The sequence below is a fragment of the Perca fluviatilis genome, chromosome 6 (genome assembly GCF_010015445.1).
Source record: "Perca fluviatilis chromosome 6, GENO_Pfluv_1.0, whole genome shotgun sequence".
Taxonomy (NCBI): domain Eukaryota; kingdom Metazoa; phylum Chordata; class Actinopteri; order Perciformes; family Percidae; genus Perca; species Perca fluviatilis.
In genome coordinates, this window is record NC_053117.1 from 19917345 (window position 1) to 19934835 (window position 17491).

General features: G+C 40.6%; 1 protein-coding gene across 8 annotated transcripts in view; it reads right to left on the minus strand.

The window, feature by feature from the left end:
* LOC120560172 (membrane-associated phosphatidylinositol transfer protein 2-like) overlaps positions 1-17491 on the minus strand; it is a 45704-nt gene that overhangs the window by 25574 nt on the left and 2639 nt on the right. For 7 of the 8 annotated variants that reach the window (XM_039802412.1, XM_039802409.1, XM_039802414.1 and 4 more), the window contains exon 2: positions 784-1016. In XM_039802412.1, coding sequence (XP_039658346.1) covers positions 784-861 — 78 coding nt within the window. In that variant the 5' untranslated portion in view covers positions 862-1016. Of the gene's footprint in view, positions 1-783; positions 1017-1340; positions 1660-17491 lie in introns of those variants that run through there. The other variant, XM_039802408.1, reaches the window with a different exon arrangement.

Below are 17491 nucleotides of genomic sequence, written 5' to 3' on the forward strand. Positions count from 1 at the left end.
GAACTATAACCTGCTCTTCAACAAAGATAAAACCACTTGTGATATACATTACATAATCGAGTCCCAAGATCAGCACGTGCATCAAACAATAAAAACTGAAAAATGCACATAAATGCCCAAATGTGTCAAAAACATGTCTAAACAATAATAACTTAATTCAAAATTGATACCACAGTCCAAGTCATTGTGATTGCTCTCCATGCCTCTCCCGTGTACTGCTGCACATAGTACACCTGGCAGTACAACTGGATTAAATAAATCTTCCTTCATGTACAAGTCATATGAAGAGAAAATATGTTGCCACACAGGATAGTTAAAGCTGTATAAATTAGCCATTCCTGCTTGGTGCTGTAAACCCTAAAGCTCTTACACAGACCCCCAGTCTCCAGCTAAGGGCCTGGTTATACATATAAAACTGTCTGACACTGACAAAGCAGTATGTCCATCTCCATCGTGGCAATATGTGTGTGCACTCAGTTTTCAGTGAAAGCAATGTGCCCACACCCTCCTCCTGACGAAACATGCAGCCTATGACAGCTGGAAACAGCCAGCTTCTGAGTTTAAATTGGATAATCTATCGGCACACAAGCTCTCTTTGTTGTTCCATTACTCCACTGACGTCAGAACGTGTGACCAATCATTTCATAATTGGGCACACTGTGATCACACTCAGTGTTAATTGTTCTCCTCTCTGTCAACTTTCTTTTGGTTTCCTGGTTTCTGCACCACTTGGCTGTTTTCGGGCAGGTGTGTGTGGGTGAGAATTTGGTGCTGTGACCTCACCTGGATCATATAGAGCTGGGCAATGCGGTACTCCTCCACACTCATGGGCATGGGGATGCGGTACTCCTTGATAAGCATGGTGAATCTTGGAGGATGGGGAGAGGGGGATCGGAGAGAAGATTGACAAGGGAAGGGGGGAGGGACAGAGGGAAGGGAGAGGGGACAGGAGAGACTCGGGGGGGCTCCTATATGTAACTTGTCAAATCACCAGCTGAAGTCCGCATTGACGGTTCCTGTGGGGGAAGAAACAAAAAAAAAGCATGAGATACGTAAGCTGTGAATAGATTTGAAAATAAATACCTACAAGGCAGTCAGTAGTGTTTGTTAGAGTCAAAACAAGCCGTTAACCCTGATCGGATTCCTAGATCTCCAAAAAAAAGTTAATGGTTCTTCAAACGGGTCTTCATCAACATCCATCACTCAAAAGCAGAAACCAGCTTCAATCAGCAACAAAAAACATTCCTCACAAGCAAAAGATAACAGTAGCACGCAGACAAATTTCAGAAGCTGCAAGATTCCTCTAGGACAAAGGACAAAGATTCATTCTCGTGGCTCACGTGCAGATGAAGAGGAGAGGAGAGCCGGAGTTGTCATTCAGGACATATGCTTAATGTAGGTCCTCTATGTCTAGTCCAAGCCCTGGCACTAAGGACAAGCATAGGCATCGTGTCTCCATCCAGCGTCTCAGATTTTAGATTTTCCAGGATAAACTTCTCTTCTTATACACAGGCCACAGCTTAGTGTGTGTGTGTGTGTGTGTGTGTGTGTGTGTGTGTGTGTGTGTGTGTGTGTGTGTGTGTGTGTGTGTGTGTGTGTGCGTGCGTCACGGAGACCCGTGCCTTACCGACGGTCCCAACAGCCACCCTGTCTCTCCCAACCCTTCAGCACCGTCACATGGGGGGCTCACTCAGCATAAGAGGGATTACAGTTGAGTGGGGAGCATTACACAACATTGTAAGAGCCCCCTGTGCATGATTGAGGTTTTTACAAATAGCAGCCTTAGAATTACACAAAGCATTGTTTTTAAACCACTGGGCAGATAGAGGTAGGTGTGGGCTATACATAACCAACGTGTGGGTGGCGTGAGTTGCAGAAGTCTGCTTTTGACCGCTAAGAAGAAAAAGCACCAAAACCAAGCAGGTACAATATAAGATCATGGCTGTACAGACTGTCAGCTAAGGCGATACATCAACTGAAGAGGAGTCAATAAAGATAGGAATATAAGAGAAACCTCTTCCGTCAAAATGAGTGATGAAGGACAGTACTGAATATTTGTAAAGAGAGACCAGTAAAACTTTAGTCCTTGGAGCAGAAAACAATTAACACTATAGGCTGAATCCTATAATGTTTTTTCCATTCTCCAAAGTGCATATGTAGCATTTTGGGAAAGAGCTCCACACCTTTAATAATTCAAAAAACGAAGATTTAAACATCTAGTTAATGAAGGTATGGTTCAGTCTGTATTCAGATATGGCTGGTGAAAGCACAGTGGACAGGATCTTGGTCACCATGCCGATGAAACTGTATTGTACTGTATGTGTTTGACGGACGACAACAACACTGTCCTCGCACTGTCTGCATTTGGCTGTCCAAATGTGACTACACGCAGCATTGCATAACCCCAATATTTACTCTTTTCTGACCGATGGCAGCAACTGGACCTCGCTCTGGCAGCCAGCCATTCTGTCTAATCACACTAATATTCCCACTGCGGCACTTATCCAGTGAACAAAAGCTAGCTTTGGTGATGCTCCTGTTGTCTGCAAGGGATCTGTTCCACCACCTATTTAGTGCTCGCCATCACAACTTACCACTGAAGACACATTCACCTAATAAGCTCGCTGACGCATTGCCAGGACAAAGACACAGCCTGTATAACTTCTCGTGCTGGAGCAGGTGCTTACTAACAGACTGGGAGGTGTTCAGGTTAAAAAGTGTGCAACATTGTCTTCTATACATTTTTCACATATTATCTTTGCTCTACACAGAAGAACAACGCATTGAAAAAAAATCAGAGCAGAAAGCCACGTTTTGCTGAAAATAACTGCACTCTTGGGAAAGACTGGGATAGAACTAGGCTAGCCTGGAGAGGCCCAGTGAAAAGCCTGCAGCTCAGAAGCCAGAGAGGCCTCTAGATGTTAGTGCCAGGCTTTAGAGGGGAAGGTCACAGGGCTCATTCTGGTTGACCAGGTTTTAAACAGCTTCACAATCTACTTGAAGCACGGTTCAACAATGTGGCAACAGTTTGATTGTGGGTTGCAACTGATGCTGCAACAAATTTCCGAGTGTTTCTGAGAATTCTAGATGTGACAGCTGAACCGATTTGGAAGTCATTCAGTGTGACACAGTAAGACAGATTCTTTTACTGTCTGATTATCTGCCGGAGGATGACCACTGTGTGAATCGAAGTCCAGCCAGCTGCCACCAACTGGCAACCCACATACAAGGAAGTGGCACAAGGTATTTAAAGAGAGACAAACAGAGAGAGAGAAAGAGAGAGAGAGACAGGAAAAGCAACAGGCAGCATAACAGAGGGACACCGTACAGTCACAACATTGCTCCGTCCAGCAGGATGTATTAGTAACCTGGGGTGATGATGAGGTACTGTGATTTATAGTAATGCTGATGCATGTGAATTATGTGTCCAATGGCCAAGCAGGATTATGACAGTTTTACTTTTTGTTAGAGCTGCTACTTACTTTTATCTTCATCATGAATTAATCTGTTGATTTTTTTTAAATCAACATATTTTCTGGTCAAATCTCTGAATCTAGTGAAAAGGGCCAATCACAATTTTCCAGAACCCAAGCTGATTTTTCCCTCATAATGACTCATAATACTCAATCCATTGATCAAGTAATTGTTACAGCAATACATTTTGCATTTGTTTATAGAATTATAATATATATATATATATATATATACACACACATATACATATACATACATACATACATACATACACACACACACACACACACACACACAAAAGTGGGATATATTCATGTCAATATAGTTGGCGATAATACTGCAATTTCTAATGCAGCTAGGACAAAAATGTTTAAAAGAGACAAACACATTTTAAAGGTCCAATGACATGGTGCTCTTTGGATGCTTTTATATAGACCTTAGTGGTCCCCTAATACTGTATCTGAAGTCTCTTTCCTGAAATTCAGCCTTGGTGCAGAATTACAGCCACTAGAGCCAGTCCCACAATGAGCTTTCCTTAGTATGTGCCATTTCTTTGTCTGTAGCTATTGAGGAGGAGAGAGGGGGGGCAAGGTGGAGAGTGGGGGTGTGGCCTTGACCAACTGCCACTTTTCTCGTTTGAAAGCCATGATGTCTCTCTCTCATGGGTTGGCCAAATTCTCTGGGCGGGCAAAGCAGAGAAAGGGGAGGTAACCTTGCTCCTTATGACCTCATAAGGAGCAAGATTCCAGATCGGCCCATCTGAGCTTTCATTTTCTCAAAGGCACAGCAGGATACCCAGGGCTCGGTTTACACCTATCACCATTTCAAGCCAATTGGGGACCATAGGCTGGCTGGGGGAACTCATATTAATGTTAAAAAAACCTCATAAAGTGAAATGTTCATGCCATGGGACCTTTAAACTAGAAGGGTATTTGGAGAGTGCAGACAAGACACAATCTAGTTTTTAGGCAGAGATTCTATGTTCATTTTAGCTTTAGCTTTTCCTCACCACAAATTCTTGTTCCTGTTGACTATTATTATGTTTTTTTTTAGGTTTCATTTTAGTAGTAGTGTCTCTCCTATTCTGGCTCATGGAAGCAACAGCCAAAGATGGACACACCCAAACTTGCTCCCACAAAAATGTGTTTGTTAAATATTTTGACTGGGTTTATTAGTAGTGTCAGATTGTGACATGGCTAAGATTTAGTATGCAATACCTTCTCTTTTAATTATACACTTCAGATTAATGATGCTTTCTGAATTACACTACAGATTAATGATGCTTTCTGAATTAGCCGATTTCAAGAGTGTCTGACTGCTCCACAAATATAAATGTCTCCTATACAGCAGTATTGCAGACACAGACCTATCCTAAAAATGCAGTAACTCCCTGATGGTTTAAACCTGTCTCTGACTCTTTCCTTTATGACTGATGCAGATGCTGTGCACAGCATAGGACCTGTAATGATCCACCAGCAGCCTCAAGAGAGTACTGGCACCATGCTTGACCCAGAAAAAAAGCCCTCACTCACACACACACTCACACACACACTCACACACACACACTCACACACACACACACACACACACACACACACACACACACACACACACACACACACACACACACACACACACACACACACACACACACACACACACACACTCACACACACTCACACACACTCACTCACACACACACACACAGCCCCAAAATAGCCTGGTCACAATAATCCTAGCATACGTAAGCAGAGTGCCTGACGTTGTTTGTTCAGGGAATATGCTCATTCCCTTCTAAAAATACAGTCTGTGGCCCCCTCTAGGCAGTGACGCAATAACAGCACACGCCACTGCACGGCTCTCATCACAAAGCAGCCTCCAATGTTCCTGTTCCCGTTTTGACAAAACTGAAGCTAACGATAGCTACAAGACACTTTGAGTAGGATTGTGTTTTATACCTCTACCCATCACCACCGCTTTTTCAGCCTGTTAAACGTGTGGCCAGCTGTGGCAGGACCACGCACCCTGAGGTGTATAATGCTGCAACTACCTCATCTGCGAACCTCTCAGAAGGTGTGACGAATCATCAGAGGTACTAAATCCTGTTTAAAACCACACAATTCACTTTTCAATTGAACAAGAATACTAAACAGAAGTAAAAGCTTATACAGAGGCACAGTTCTGGCAATCTATCATCTGGTGAAACCTTTCAGATAACATGATGCTACAGGAGCCACACGGAGGTTGCCTGTAAACACAGCTACATCTGTGGGACTCCTAGAGCAAATGCGCTCAAAGATGTGCACATCTGCGGCGCCCGGATAGCTCAGTTGGTAGAGCAGGCACCCATATAAAGAGGTTTACTCCTCGACGCAGCGGGCCCGGGTTCGATTCCGACCTGCAGCCCTTTGCTGCATGTCATTCCCCCCTCTCTCCCCTTTCATGTCTTCAGCTGTCCTGTTGAACAAAGGCCTAAAAATACTCCAAAACAACAAATAAATAAATAAATAAATATATATATAAATATATATATATATATAAAAAGATGTATATAAAAAGATGTGCACATCTGCTCACCTCTAAACAAGGATAAGTGTCTGACCTAAACACATGAAACCTGCTTACTCCACAAAGCAAAGAATGGATTATCGGTCACAGGGCAGAGGCTCCCGCTTCCGCCTAAACATTAAATAAACCTTTCACTCTGAGATCTATTTTCCTTGCCACCCCGAGACCGTCCTGTATCACAATAATGGAAAGTGGCATTACTAACTCTGTCTGAAGGTGCAACATATAGCTTAGAATCGAAAGCTAAAAAAGGTACAGCAGACAGGTTGACCACAGGACAGAAAGCAACAGCTGGGCCTTGCTGTCGACACAACGCACAATACTGGGAGGGAGGTGTTGACTCACAGGAGGCTTTTCCCCAAAGGCCACAATGGTGGCGCTCCTTTAAATTTAGCCCCGTTTTAGATAGCAGCACTTTTAGGCAGAGCAACACAGGAGGTGGTGCATCCCAGAGGAGATGAAGGAGGGAGAGCAGGGGTTCCCTCATGATTGAGACGAGGCAAGACCCCTTAAAAAATACAAGTGGAAAATATTAGGCCATGGACAGCCTAAAATACCATAGATCAGTTTCACACAGCGTTGCCTTGACATTGCAGAGACAACTTCAGCTATGACAACCGCTGCAAACAAAGCCTTGGCCTCTGACAAAAACCCTTGATTGAGTTGATGGGTTTATCCACCAATCCAGTTAAAATGTCAAAAGGCTTAAGACATTGCTGTTCGTGCTGGGCTGTGTGCGCTCCGTGGCCAGAGCGAGGGAGTTTAGCATCCACCTGCAATGACCAAAGAGGCCATAAAGCATATTTCAAACAAGCATACTGTACAACGATTAGGCATCTCCGTCCAACGGAGTATCTATTAAGAGCAAAAGATGAAGCATCATTAATCAGGGGTATAATGGAGATAAATATAAACTATGTGGCACAGATTACTTAATACAAAATTGATTTACACCCAACAAAACCAGCCCGCTTTGCATTCTTCTCTCCTTACGTACTAATTTTAACCTTTTCTATGAATCTATCTGTATTAAGGTATTACTTGGTAACTTGGGGAGCTTAACTTTTATCTATACCACATTTGTAAATGTGCAGGGTACTAATCATACATTTTACCCTTAATACAAGATCCTCCAACCTTTTAAATACTTCATGGGACAGCTGATGGTGGAGATATTTGTCATGCATGCTCTCATAATGTCTTATATACTGTAAATGTCTGACATACGATAATGTTGCGTGAATCTCACATGGCACCTGCTGTTGATGTTAGGGGCCCCGAGTCATGAGGGATCGAAAGGAAACATCTGGGCGTGACGCTAAACTGTACAATGTGCCGTGAGAAGACTATGTTAGGATAATATTCTACAGGTGCAGCTTAGCAGTGGGCGCTAGAAAAAGGAACTTGGGACAATATTCTTAAAGGTTCAACTCTGACCTCTGGGGAGACTACCATACCTTAGAGACGCCCATGAGTCTGTATCATGTTTTTACAATAAATAAGTCTAACATATGGATTTCATGATGTGGGGTACAGGGAGACGGGGCTTACGGTATAAAGCAGTTTGGTAAACCATTGTTCAGTGAGAAGATTTGTCTGCGTATGCATTTGCTGTATGTAGACTGGCTCTCCCACTCTGTGCCGTGTGGGTTCTGTGTCTGAATAAAGCTGCATTTAATCTGAAGACATCCAAATGTCATCTGTGAAGTCTCCTCACTCCAGAACCTTATAACAACAGCGACTAGAATATTTCTATTCAGTATACAGGTGCAGTTTGGGTGGAGGCTATCTGACAAAGATTTGTTCCTTGTTTGACTGAACAAACACTTATCTTTTCTCCATATTCAAAAAGTGGTCAGGATGGTTTGTATGTTATACCACACAATGCACAACTCAAAGAACAAACAAAATATAAGAGGGGAAAACATTTTGAGTGATTCATCATTTAGTCTGCATAACAGACTCAATTTGAACTGAGGCTGAGCTAACAAAACAGACAAATGCAGATGCAACATAATGTGATCTCTTAAGAACAGATCTTTTACTATCAGAGACGAGGACACCACAAAAAAAAACTGCTGCAACTGGGTAACCAGTGTCATTAGCAGTGTCACTAGCCAGCAGAGTGATATGATCACAATAAACAAACAGTCACATAAATAGTGGTGCATCATCTTTTGCCACACACACTGTAGATACCCATGATGCACCCTAGAACAAGGCCATCACTCCTCCTGTCAGGCCCATGCTCCTCCACAGGCTAAGGTGGGATGCACAACCTGCCCTTATTCTTTACTCATCATCCCAGTACCAGGGGAAAGCTAAAAATACTCGACACCCTGTGAGCATCTCCTCCATTGTATTCTTCCTCCTCGTCCTTTTCCTCCTACAGTAGCCCTGCAAGTAAGAACTGCTTCTAAAAATGATCCTCGTTTACACAGAGAGAGAACTAACAAGAACCACCACCGAGCACAGACAGCGGAGAATGTGCTGTCGTGAGGAAAGCAGAACTTTGCAAAGATTACTGTAGAGCAAGAGATAAAAAAACAAAAAACAACTCAGCCAAGCAAATTGTTATTCATCCACTAACTGAGTTTTTTGTCAGCAGGCAGATTCAGCCTTTCTTAACATTGATGGCAAACAATCAATCTAAAGCATGCCATGTGGTGTCATAACTAATCATTTAGCCTACTGCTTACAAATGTCACATAAATAATAAAAGGAACACCTGAAACATAGCTGTTGCAATGATCAGCTATATTTGTTCTTTCTAAATAACCTCAAATAAATGGCTGTATATTGAGTTACATGAAATTAGCTGTACAAAATCTCATGGCAAACATGAACTTACTCCAAGACAGATCAGTGAACCTCATCTGAAGCTTTGAACCAGTGGAAAATAAGAAAAATAATTAGATTAGATACCCCACAGAACGTAGGCCAATTAAAATTCTACAAGAAACCTCATGCCCAGTGACTGCTGAGAACTTTAAGCTGCTATAATAAGTGGAGCTATTGTTTTCTTATGCCTCAGTGTTGCTCATCAGCCCACCATTTTCCAAAACAGGCCTGTTACATACCAACTCTATCTCTAATCAACGCCACGCTTCACTCTGAAATCCAAAATTAGATGATCTTATATGCAAATTACAATTGGATTAATCAGTTATGTGCCAAGGTTAAATGAGGATCTCCCCTCGCTGTCATTCTCTTGGAGCACTCAGCCTAAATCTAGCCAGACCCAAATCAAATTACATTTGCTGCCGCTAGGGTGCGTCTAGATTTCTAGGCTAGCCTAAATCAACTGCGCAGAGAGCAATTTTATGTTACTCGGACATATACAGAAAAGAAAAGAATGCTTACCCCTCGAATTTTGTCCATTCAATTAATTAACGTGGCGTACAGACCACAGGGCAGGAACTGCTTTTGTAGGTTAAGACAATCCCTCTCAAACATCTCCATCCATCCCTCTATAATTGTTTAGTAGCAACAAGGTGCTGTTTCAAAAGGCCTTCTTGCTAATGTGGAGCCTGTTGCTGAGTACTTGCTCACCACTGACAGCACAAAAGCTTGGAGGAATAACAACTAATGGATTTCCAGTATCATTGCCACTAGCGATCTCTCACAATAGTGCAAAGTGGCTTTGATAAAGAACTACAGTGATGTGGCTGAAACTCGTTATTGCAGAGGGACGACGACACCTAGATTTTCAGCAATGGCAGAATGCAACCAGCTTCACATGCATCAGATATTCAAATTGCATGATCTGACTGAAAATCAACCAGTTTGTAATAACACTAAATGGAGTTAAGAGGAGGCATTTGAGATGAAAAAATAAATAAATAAAATTGAATGTAAAATTAAGTATAATAAGTCTAACTTGTGTTATTAGCATGATGCTTCTCTAACATGTGGCAACTGAAGGTTCATGGATAAAAGTTATTTATAAGCTCTGACAGCAAAAGCCTTACACAAAGAGAAAGATAACCTAACTTCTTAAGCATCAAATGTCTGTAGTTTAAACTACGCGTGGGATGCACTGATCCAAAACTACTAATTCATTTTTTGGATATCAGGCCAATACTGACTCAAATAGCAGGATCGGGTATTAGTGACAACGGGTCCAATCTATTAAATACAATTCTATGTTTATATACTATATATACACAAGTTTAAGTTTTGACCAGTGTGTTGCTGCACTTGAATTGTAATTCCTATTAATTTTGAAGATTTCTTACCAAGTTGCTGGTGTACAATTTACTATTTAAATAATAAATTCAGTAAATGTATATCTATGTTTTTATTTTACAAAGTTAGGAAAGCAATGTCAAGCATGATGTTGCCTCACACATAAAATAATGATTCAAGTCACTTCCACACAGTGAAGCAGCTTATTAATTAAAAACTGGCATCGGATCGGTACTTGGTATCGTCCGATACCCATAGCCCAGGCATCAGTATCGGGACTAAATAAGTCGGATAGGTGCATCCCTATATAAGGCATGTGTCATTTGTTTTATATTTTAGAAAATAGTGGCAGTTTTGTGGCAATGGAAAGTATAGTTGAAGCATATAATCAAAATGTGAATGTAAACAGAAAACATTTTGCCCTGTCTATTAAGTCCCATATTTAAAAAACAACAACAACAACAACAACAACAACAAACAACAACAACACTCTTTTTTGAATAACTGTATCGAAGAAGAGAAATTAAATGGATTATACACAAAAGATGTTTTGCTTGAGGCCAAAATGTATTCCCTTTTCTGCCCCTTTATCCTCTCCTTCATTGCTTTAATGGGGGGGGGGGGTTACAAGGGAGACACAGGGCTCTTTCCTTATTGGTTGCCAAGATGAAGTCAGAGTGATGAGGAAAATAGAGACCAGAGGCTGCAGAGGCTGATACTTCTTTCTCCTGTTTCTCCTGTTTCTCCTGTCTCCACTTTCACTTTTGTCAGTCTCTGTTCTTCCCCACCACGGCTCATTTCCACTGCACTCCGGTTTCGGTCTTCTGGCTAGAGCAACAGCTGGCAATGCTCACTGATTCTAATGTATCGTGAATCTAAATTAATGCTACTGTGATATACTGTAAGTATGTAGTCGAAAATTCTCTATATAACAAAATGCAGAATAAAAAAAAGAAAAGTGGTGGGTGTGATGCATAGTAGCTAAGGTGCAGGCCTAAATACAGCATACATGTGGGTTTCACAGACCTAACATACTGGTTTAAAAGTACTTTGTATACTGCTAATACTGTACTTGTGTTAAAGATAATGTTAAGACAAGCTTGCTACTGCCTGTATCACTTAGAGGGTCAAAATGCCCAATGCAATTATATGAAGTTCTCTTCATACAGTTAAATGAACCCACTAGACCACTAATAACTCCCTTTTCAACAATCTAGCAGTGAGTGTGAGGAATATGGAGAAACACAGGAGAATAGCAATATTGAATTTATTGAATCCTTGGGAAGAAATGGCTCTTCATACCCTAATTTCTCATGCTCTAGTAGCTGAGCAGAAACTGGATCTGAAAACGCTGGTGTGAATTGGGGACAGAAGAACAGAAAAATATGCAGGCATCAGACAAAAAATATGGAACAGTGAGGAACAAGGAGAGATAGGAAAGTTGAAATTGTGTTAAATCTGTATTTTTATTATTACACATAATACCTCTTAACTTTTTTTTTTTTTTTTAGATGTTTTGTCAAATCAACTTTAATTTCATAAATTTTCATGACGAAACAACTCTGATCCTAACACAGCAATCTCCAACTGTCTCAGCTATTGCATAATATTGTGTTCTTCTATCAGTCTTGTGGGTTTCTGCTTTGAATAAATTTGATTCACAGAGTCAACAGTTCAGTGAGTAGGCCTGTGTTCATTAAGAGGACACCATGCATCACGGCAAATTAACGGTCAATGATAAGAAAGCTGAGGCTGATTGGTGAAATACCTCAAACCCTCTTCTGCAGCACGAAAAATGCAGGCTTCCCAAAAGTGTTCTACCCAGTGACCAAAGACAGACGCTGCCTCTCATACTGACCATAAAAGGCCATTCTCAAAGATGCTCATGGTCCTATGATTTTGGCTAACATTTTGATGTGTACTAAGGTCAGGTTTCAGCTCTCTGGAAAATCAGGCTTCATCACCTTGGGGTTTTCTTATGAGAGCTATAAAAGCTAGAATATCTCTATCAGTCGTATACCATTAAGGATTCTGACATCTCTCTCACACAGAGACACACCACTCTGAATGAAGACATGGAGCTTTGTCTGGCACATGGAAGCAAAGAATGCACATAACGCAGAGAGACTTCTCTTTGAAAGCCTGTACACTGAGAGGAAAAAAGGGAAAGAGGTGAGAGGGCAGCAAGGAGGGGGAGTTAGGGTCTGAAGGAGTCTATTTTTAGCATCTGAAAAATCAGGTGTCTGCTGCCAATGGAAAAGAAAGGGAAGTGTGGGTAAAGTGACATGAAGCAGCACTGTCGCTTTCATTTTACATGATCCATGTGAGTCAGAGAGCGGTGCAAGGGTTGGGGGCTGAGGAACAGCAAAACACAGACAAATATTTTTTTTAAATGGCATATGGTCCATAATGACACACACATACACACACTGAAACACAACATAAGAATTAAAAGTGTAGGGATAGATAGTAAAAAAAATGTGATTTATAGACTTTGATGGTCAGTGACAGAATTAAAAGGTGCTCTAAGCGATGTCACGCGTTTTTTAGGCTACAACATTTTTTGTCACATACAGCAAACATCTCCTCACTATGCGCTAGCTGTCTGTCCCCTGAACACACTGTACAAAAACGCTGTCTCTGTAGACAGCCCAGGCTCCACAAACACCAACAAAAACAAACTGGCCAACCTGCACCACGAAACATAAAAAACAGTGTTCCAGCGTTCCAGCCAATAAACAACAAGAAGGATTTGGGGGTGGGGGTTCGGGGGTTTGTGCGCGGAAGCACAGCAGGGAGGGAGAGGGGACGGGATGAAGAGGAGGGAGGGGCGAGCTAGCCTCGTTTTGTTTGAAAATACTTTGAACGTCAACAAGAAGTGCCGTCACCCAACATCGCTTAGGGCATCTTTAATGTGGACATGTGGAAAAAGCCAGCAGGAAGAAGTCCACTAACCAGCACTTTAATCACTGGGTGGTGCAAGCAGCAGCATCTCTAATTCACAGCAGACTATGCTCCTTGCAGATAAGATTAGCTAATACATCATCTAGTGGGACTTTGCCTCACAGAAGCTGATAATATTGCATCTTTCAGCTTAAGAGCCAAGAAATTTCCTGGTAGAAAGGGTGTTTGATTTCACCTCGTGCACAAGCCTGATGAATATCACCATGAAACAACACCCCTCTTTCCTGACAGGATGCACATAACAGACCACATTCCTCTTCCATAAAATGAAACTCAAGTAAGGACACAGGAAGGTGGTTGACTGCTATAAAAAGAACCTGAGCTCTTCCAGTCCACCCACACTGTGAGAAAATCTGGTGTCCAAAGAGACAGGGACATGGCACAGCCCGCACAAAGCGTTCATCTTTGTCTCATTTCCCAGACAACGGCACTGTAGGAGCATTAGCAGTGATGTGCCATTCGTCAGCTGGCTCATCAGGGATGGGTAGGGACAGGTTGTACTCCTGTTGTCCCTGTCAACAGCCCAACACCAACATTAGCATCACCTGCTTTGTTCAAGGGAGATGAGGTGGGAGGGTGGATTGGAGAAGGACAGAGTCTGTGGAGCTCGAGGTGCAGAGAAAACACAATGTTCCTTTCAGTGCTTGGCTGGCATCCAGGTGCATGATGGAGGCTCATCTAAAACACTGTCATGATGCCTGATTGTCCGCTCAAGTTGAATTAACAGAAAAATTAGACCTTCACACAACCAGCCAGCTTGCAATGTGCCCCTATACTCCCCTAAGAGGACAACATTGTAAAAGATGTTATTCAAGATTGCTTCAAACCCCATGGGTGCCCTCACGTTTGAAAAGACACCCATACTAATCTTTGGTTTCCACAAATATATTCTGGATAGTGAAATTGTTTAAACTTCCTTTAGGGAGCTCTGAGAAATATGTTGCATCACTTTGAATAGGGATGCGCAAACCAATCATCAAAGTTGGTAAATATTCTTTGTTTTTGTTTTTTATTATCTAAAAATAAATAAATAAATATCTAAATGCCATTTTATTCAGCGGTTTCCCAAAAGACTCTTATAACCTGGTGTTATGCAGTATAAGCCCTAGTGTGTGTGCAGTACAGTGCAGCAAGAAATGTTTTCATTCATCCATCATCATTATCCAATTCCAAAGTCGACAATGACAATGGTAAGCTTCCAGCCTAAAAGCAGTCGCATATATTATCACCATTCCTGATTGTTCAAATCATATTTGTATTTTAGGACACAACACTAATGCTTATCCTCTAAACTACTCTGTCATATTATGTTAACAGTTAAGAGAATTCCTGCTCTAGCACTGCTAATCAAGTTAGTCATCTGGCAGACAAAAGACAAAGAACAAACAATATTTTATATGCCGGCTTTGTTGATCATTAAACACTTAATTTCAGCGTGGTGTTAAAAATACTTAACATTAAATACATGTATAACTTAAAATCCCCTCCGGTGCTGTCAGTGCACATAAAAATCTGTCTCTATTGACTGTCAAAAACATTACGTCAACATGACATGAGTTTTTGTACCCAGGACTTATCAGCTGTGGGAAAAATAGACTATACAGTCCGAGATAACATGAAAGGCTTGTCGCTAATCCAGTTTAATACCTACAGTGTCTTTCCGCAAGCTCATTTAACAAACTGCATTCCTACATTATATGCCAAGCTGTAGAGTAAATTGACTTTTCTAATTTTCTAACAAAGCAATCACAGAAAACTGGCTAATGCAACTATATGTACAATTCACCCACTGGGAGAAATGAGTCCCAGTGAGATCATGGGGGTACAAACTATTTTATAGATAGAATAAAATAAGTAAAGAACTGAGTAATCTATTATTATAAAAAAAAAAAGGAAAATTGTTCTTCACTGTTTTGTGAAGAACAGCTGCTCAATCTCTGTCACTATCCACTGCATCTTATGACTGCCCCTTGTCTTGGGGAGTGACAGTGATTGTGTGTATGGTGTGTGGGATACAACACACAGGAGATCAACATCCAATAGATTTGCAAAACAGTCCATAGTCGGGTCTAGTAAAGAACCAAAACTATACCACTCCTCTGCTTAAACAACCAAAGTGTATTAAATGTTATGGAGAAATTACACATGATAACACCAATATTACACAACAGTTCAACCGTTTTTTTACTAAATCAATGGAGATGGAGCAAGATGAAGAAAATGTCAAATTACCACACAAACAAGCAAGTGAAGTTATGACTATACGCTGTATTTTGTCACAGCAGCGTACTGAATGTTCAAACTTATTTACCCCCTAGTTAACTCTCCTCAAAAAACCTTACATAGCTCACTTTACGGTGTTTGTACCTGATTTTTCGCTGCTCTTCCTGTGACACCAATCACATCTGATAAGCAGTTCAAACAGTACAGACACTGAACGAAAAAATGTGGTGAGCAGCTGCATACGTCACTCCAACTTTAACTGACAGGAAATGCGTATTTTCTTGTTTCCTCGACTAAAATGGCTACATACTCTCACTTAGCAACAGGATTGTTGAATTATGCTGTAAGACAATCATAAAAAACGGAAGGCTGTAATAAGAGAAGAGACAACCTGTCACATGCAAGAATAAAAAAAAAGATTCCACACAATGCTAAGAATACTCAAACACATGTTTGTAAGCTACAGGCTTCTCTGTCAGGAAATATTCATTGCACAGTCACTCAGACATACAGCATATATTTACATATTCTCACAGCTTTCCCCTCCTGACCATCAGGAGGTTGTCAGGCTCCTGTAACTGTATAACATTAATGGTGGCTAATTTTAGTTTTAGGGGAAGCTACATGTATGACAAGAATGAGCAAACATTAGCATCTGAGTGCAATTAGAAATTCGAATCCTTATTTATCAAAAAGGTTATTATCACAATGTCTCCACTTTGCTTTTAGCACTGGCTTAAAACAAACAAACAAAATACAACTGGTGAACATGGAAGAAAAAAAACTTTACCAGCTACGTCTAAAACTCACAACTGTACAGACAATTTGATTTGATGGATTGATTCATAATCACATGCACTTTTTTCTCCTGATGTGGTGTGTTAGATTCAAGAAAGACACCTGAGAGTTTAAGCATGATGAGGTTTAAGCCTCTCAACTGCTTCTTCCTGTAAGATCTCTTGGTTTACTGAAGATGCATTGAACCATGATTAGTTTTTTAAAACATGTCATTGCATTATGTCTCCTCAGTTAAGAAATGCTTTGCAGCAGAATACAGAACTACGGATTAAAACCAGACAAACATGTGAAAGTCCATGTATGGTTTTTTAAGAAATAAAAGAACCACTAAACTCTTACTCAACTTCTTGACTGTGTCAAACTTCAATACGAACATAGCTGCAAATACATTTGCAATCCCAAAGCTTCAAATATAATTTTCCAGGAAATAACTTGTACAATATTTATACTGGATAAATATCTGTCGAAATGACTTGTTTAATAACATAGTCTTCCAGTGAGCGGCTTTCTGAGGGAGGTACTACAGATCCCAAATACATTTAACGTTGACCTAGTTTCAATCTTATATTTACTCAAAATAACAATAATATAGGCAACATATTTCTGTCGGTGCACTTACTTAAAGACAAATTCACATTAAAAAGAAGCTTATTGACCTAAAACATAAAAAATGTTATGCCTTAGGAGAAGATAAAAATCAAAATGAGAGAGTACTGCCAATGAAACTAGAGTTTAGACATGTTAGAGTTAAAACAGCATGGCCAAGTCCAAATGTCTGCACTCACAGACTTGCAAATATAGCCACAATGTATATTTATCCTCGAGGGTAAAACCTCGAGGGTAAAACCAGTGAGTGCTTGTGAGCTCTCTGACTTTTTGAGCACTATATGCCCCTTTCTGCATGTCTGCAAAACGTGCTTGAGAGAATTACCAACAATTCATAGTGTTCTAATGGTAAAAACGACGATGGAAATGTTTTTGTTTGTTGTTGTTAACATAGAAAGTGTACATTGCAATAAAACGTCTGTGTCGTTCTTTGCTTTGTTAATTCATACTGATTGTACTGTTTAAATTTGATCTGACCAAAAACCATACAGTAAAAAAAACAAAAAAAAACAGTGTTAACATAAAGGCCAATATTATCAGAAGGTGAGCAATAAACACCTCGTTTTATTAAACAACATACTAAGGCCATACTAAGACAATTTCATAAAATTACTTTTTTCATTTGTACTTCTTTAATTTACTTAGCTACAATTTGAAATGTATGAATAAA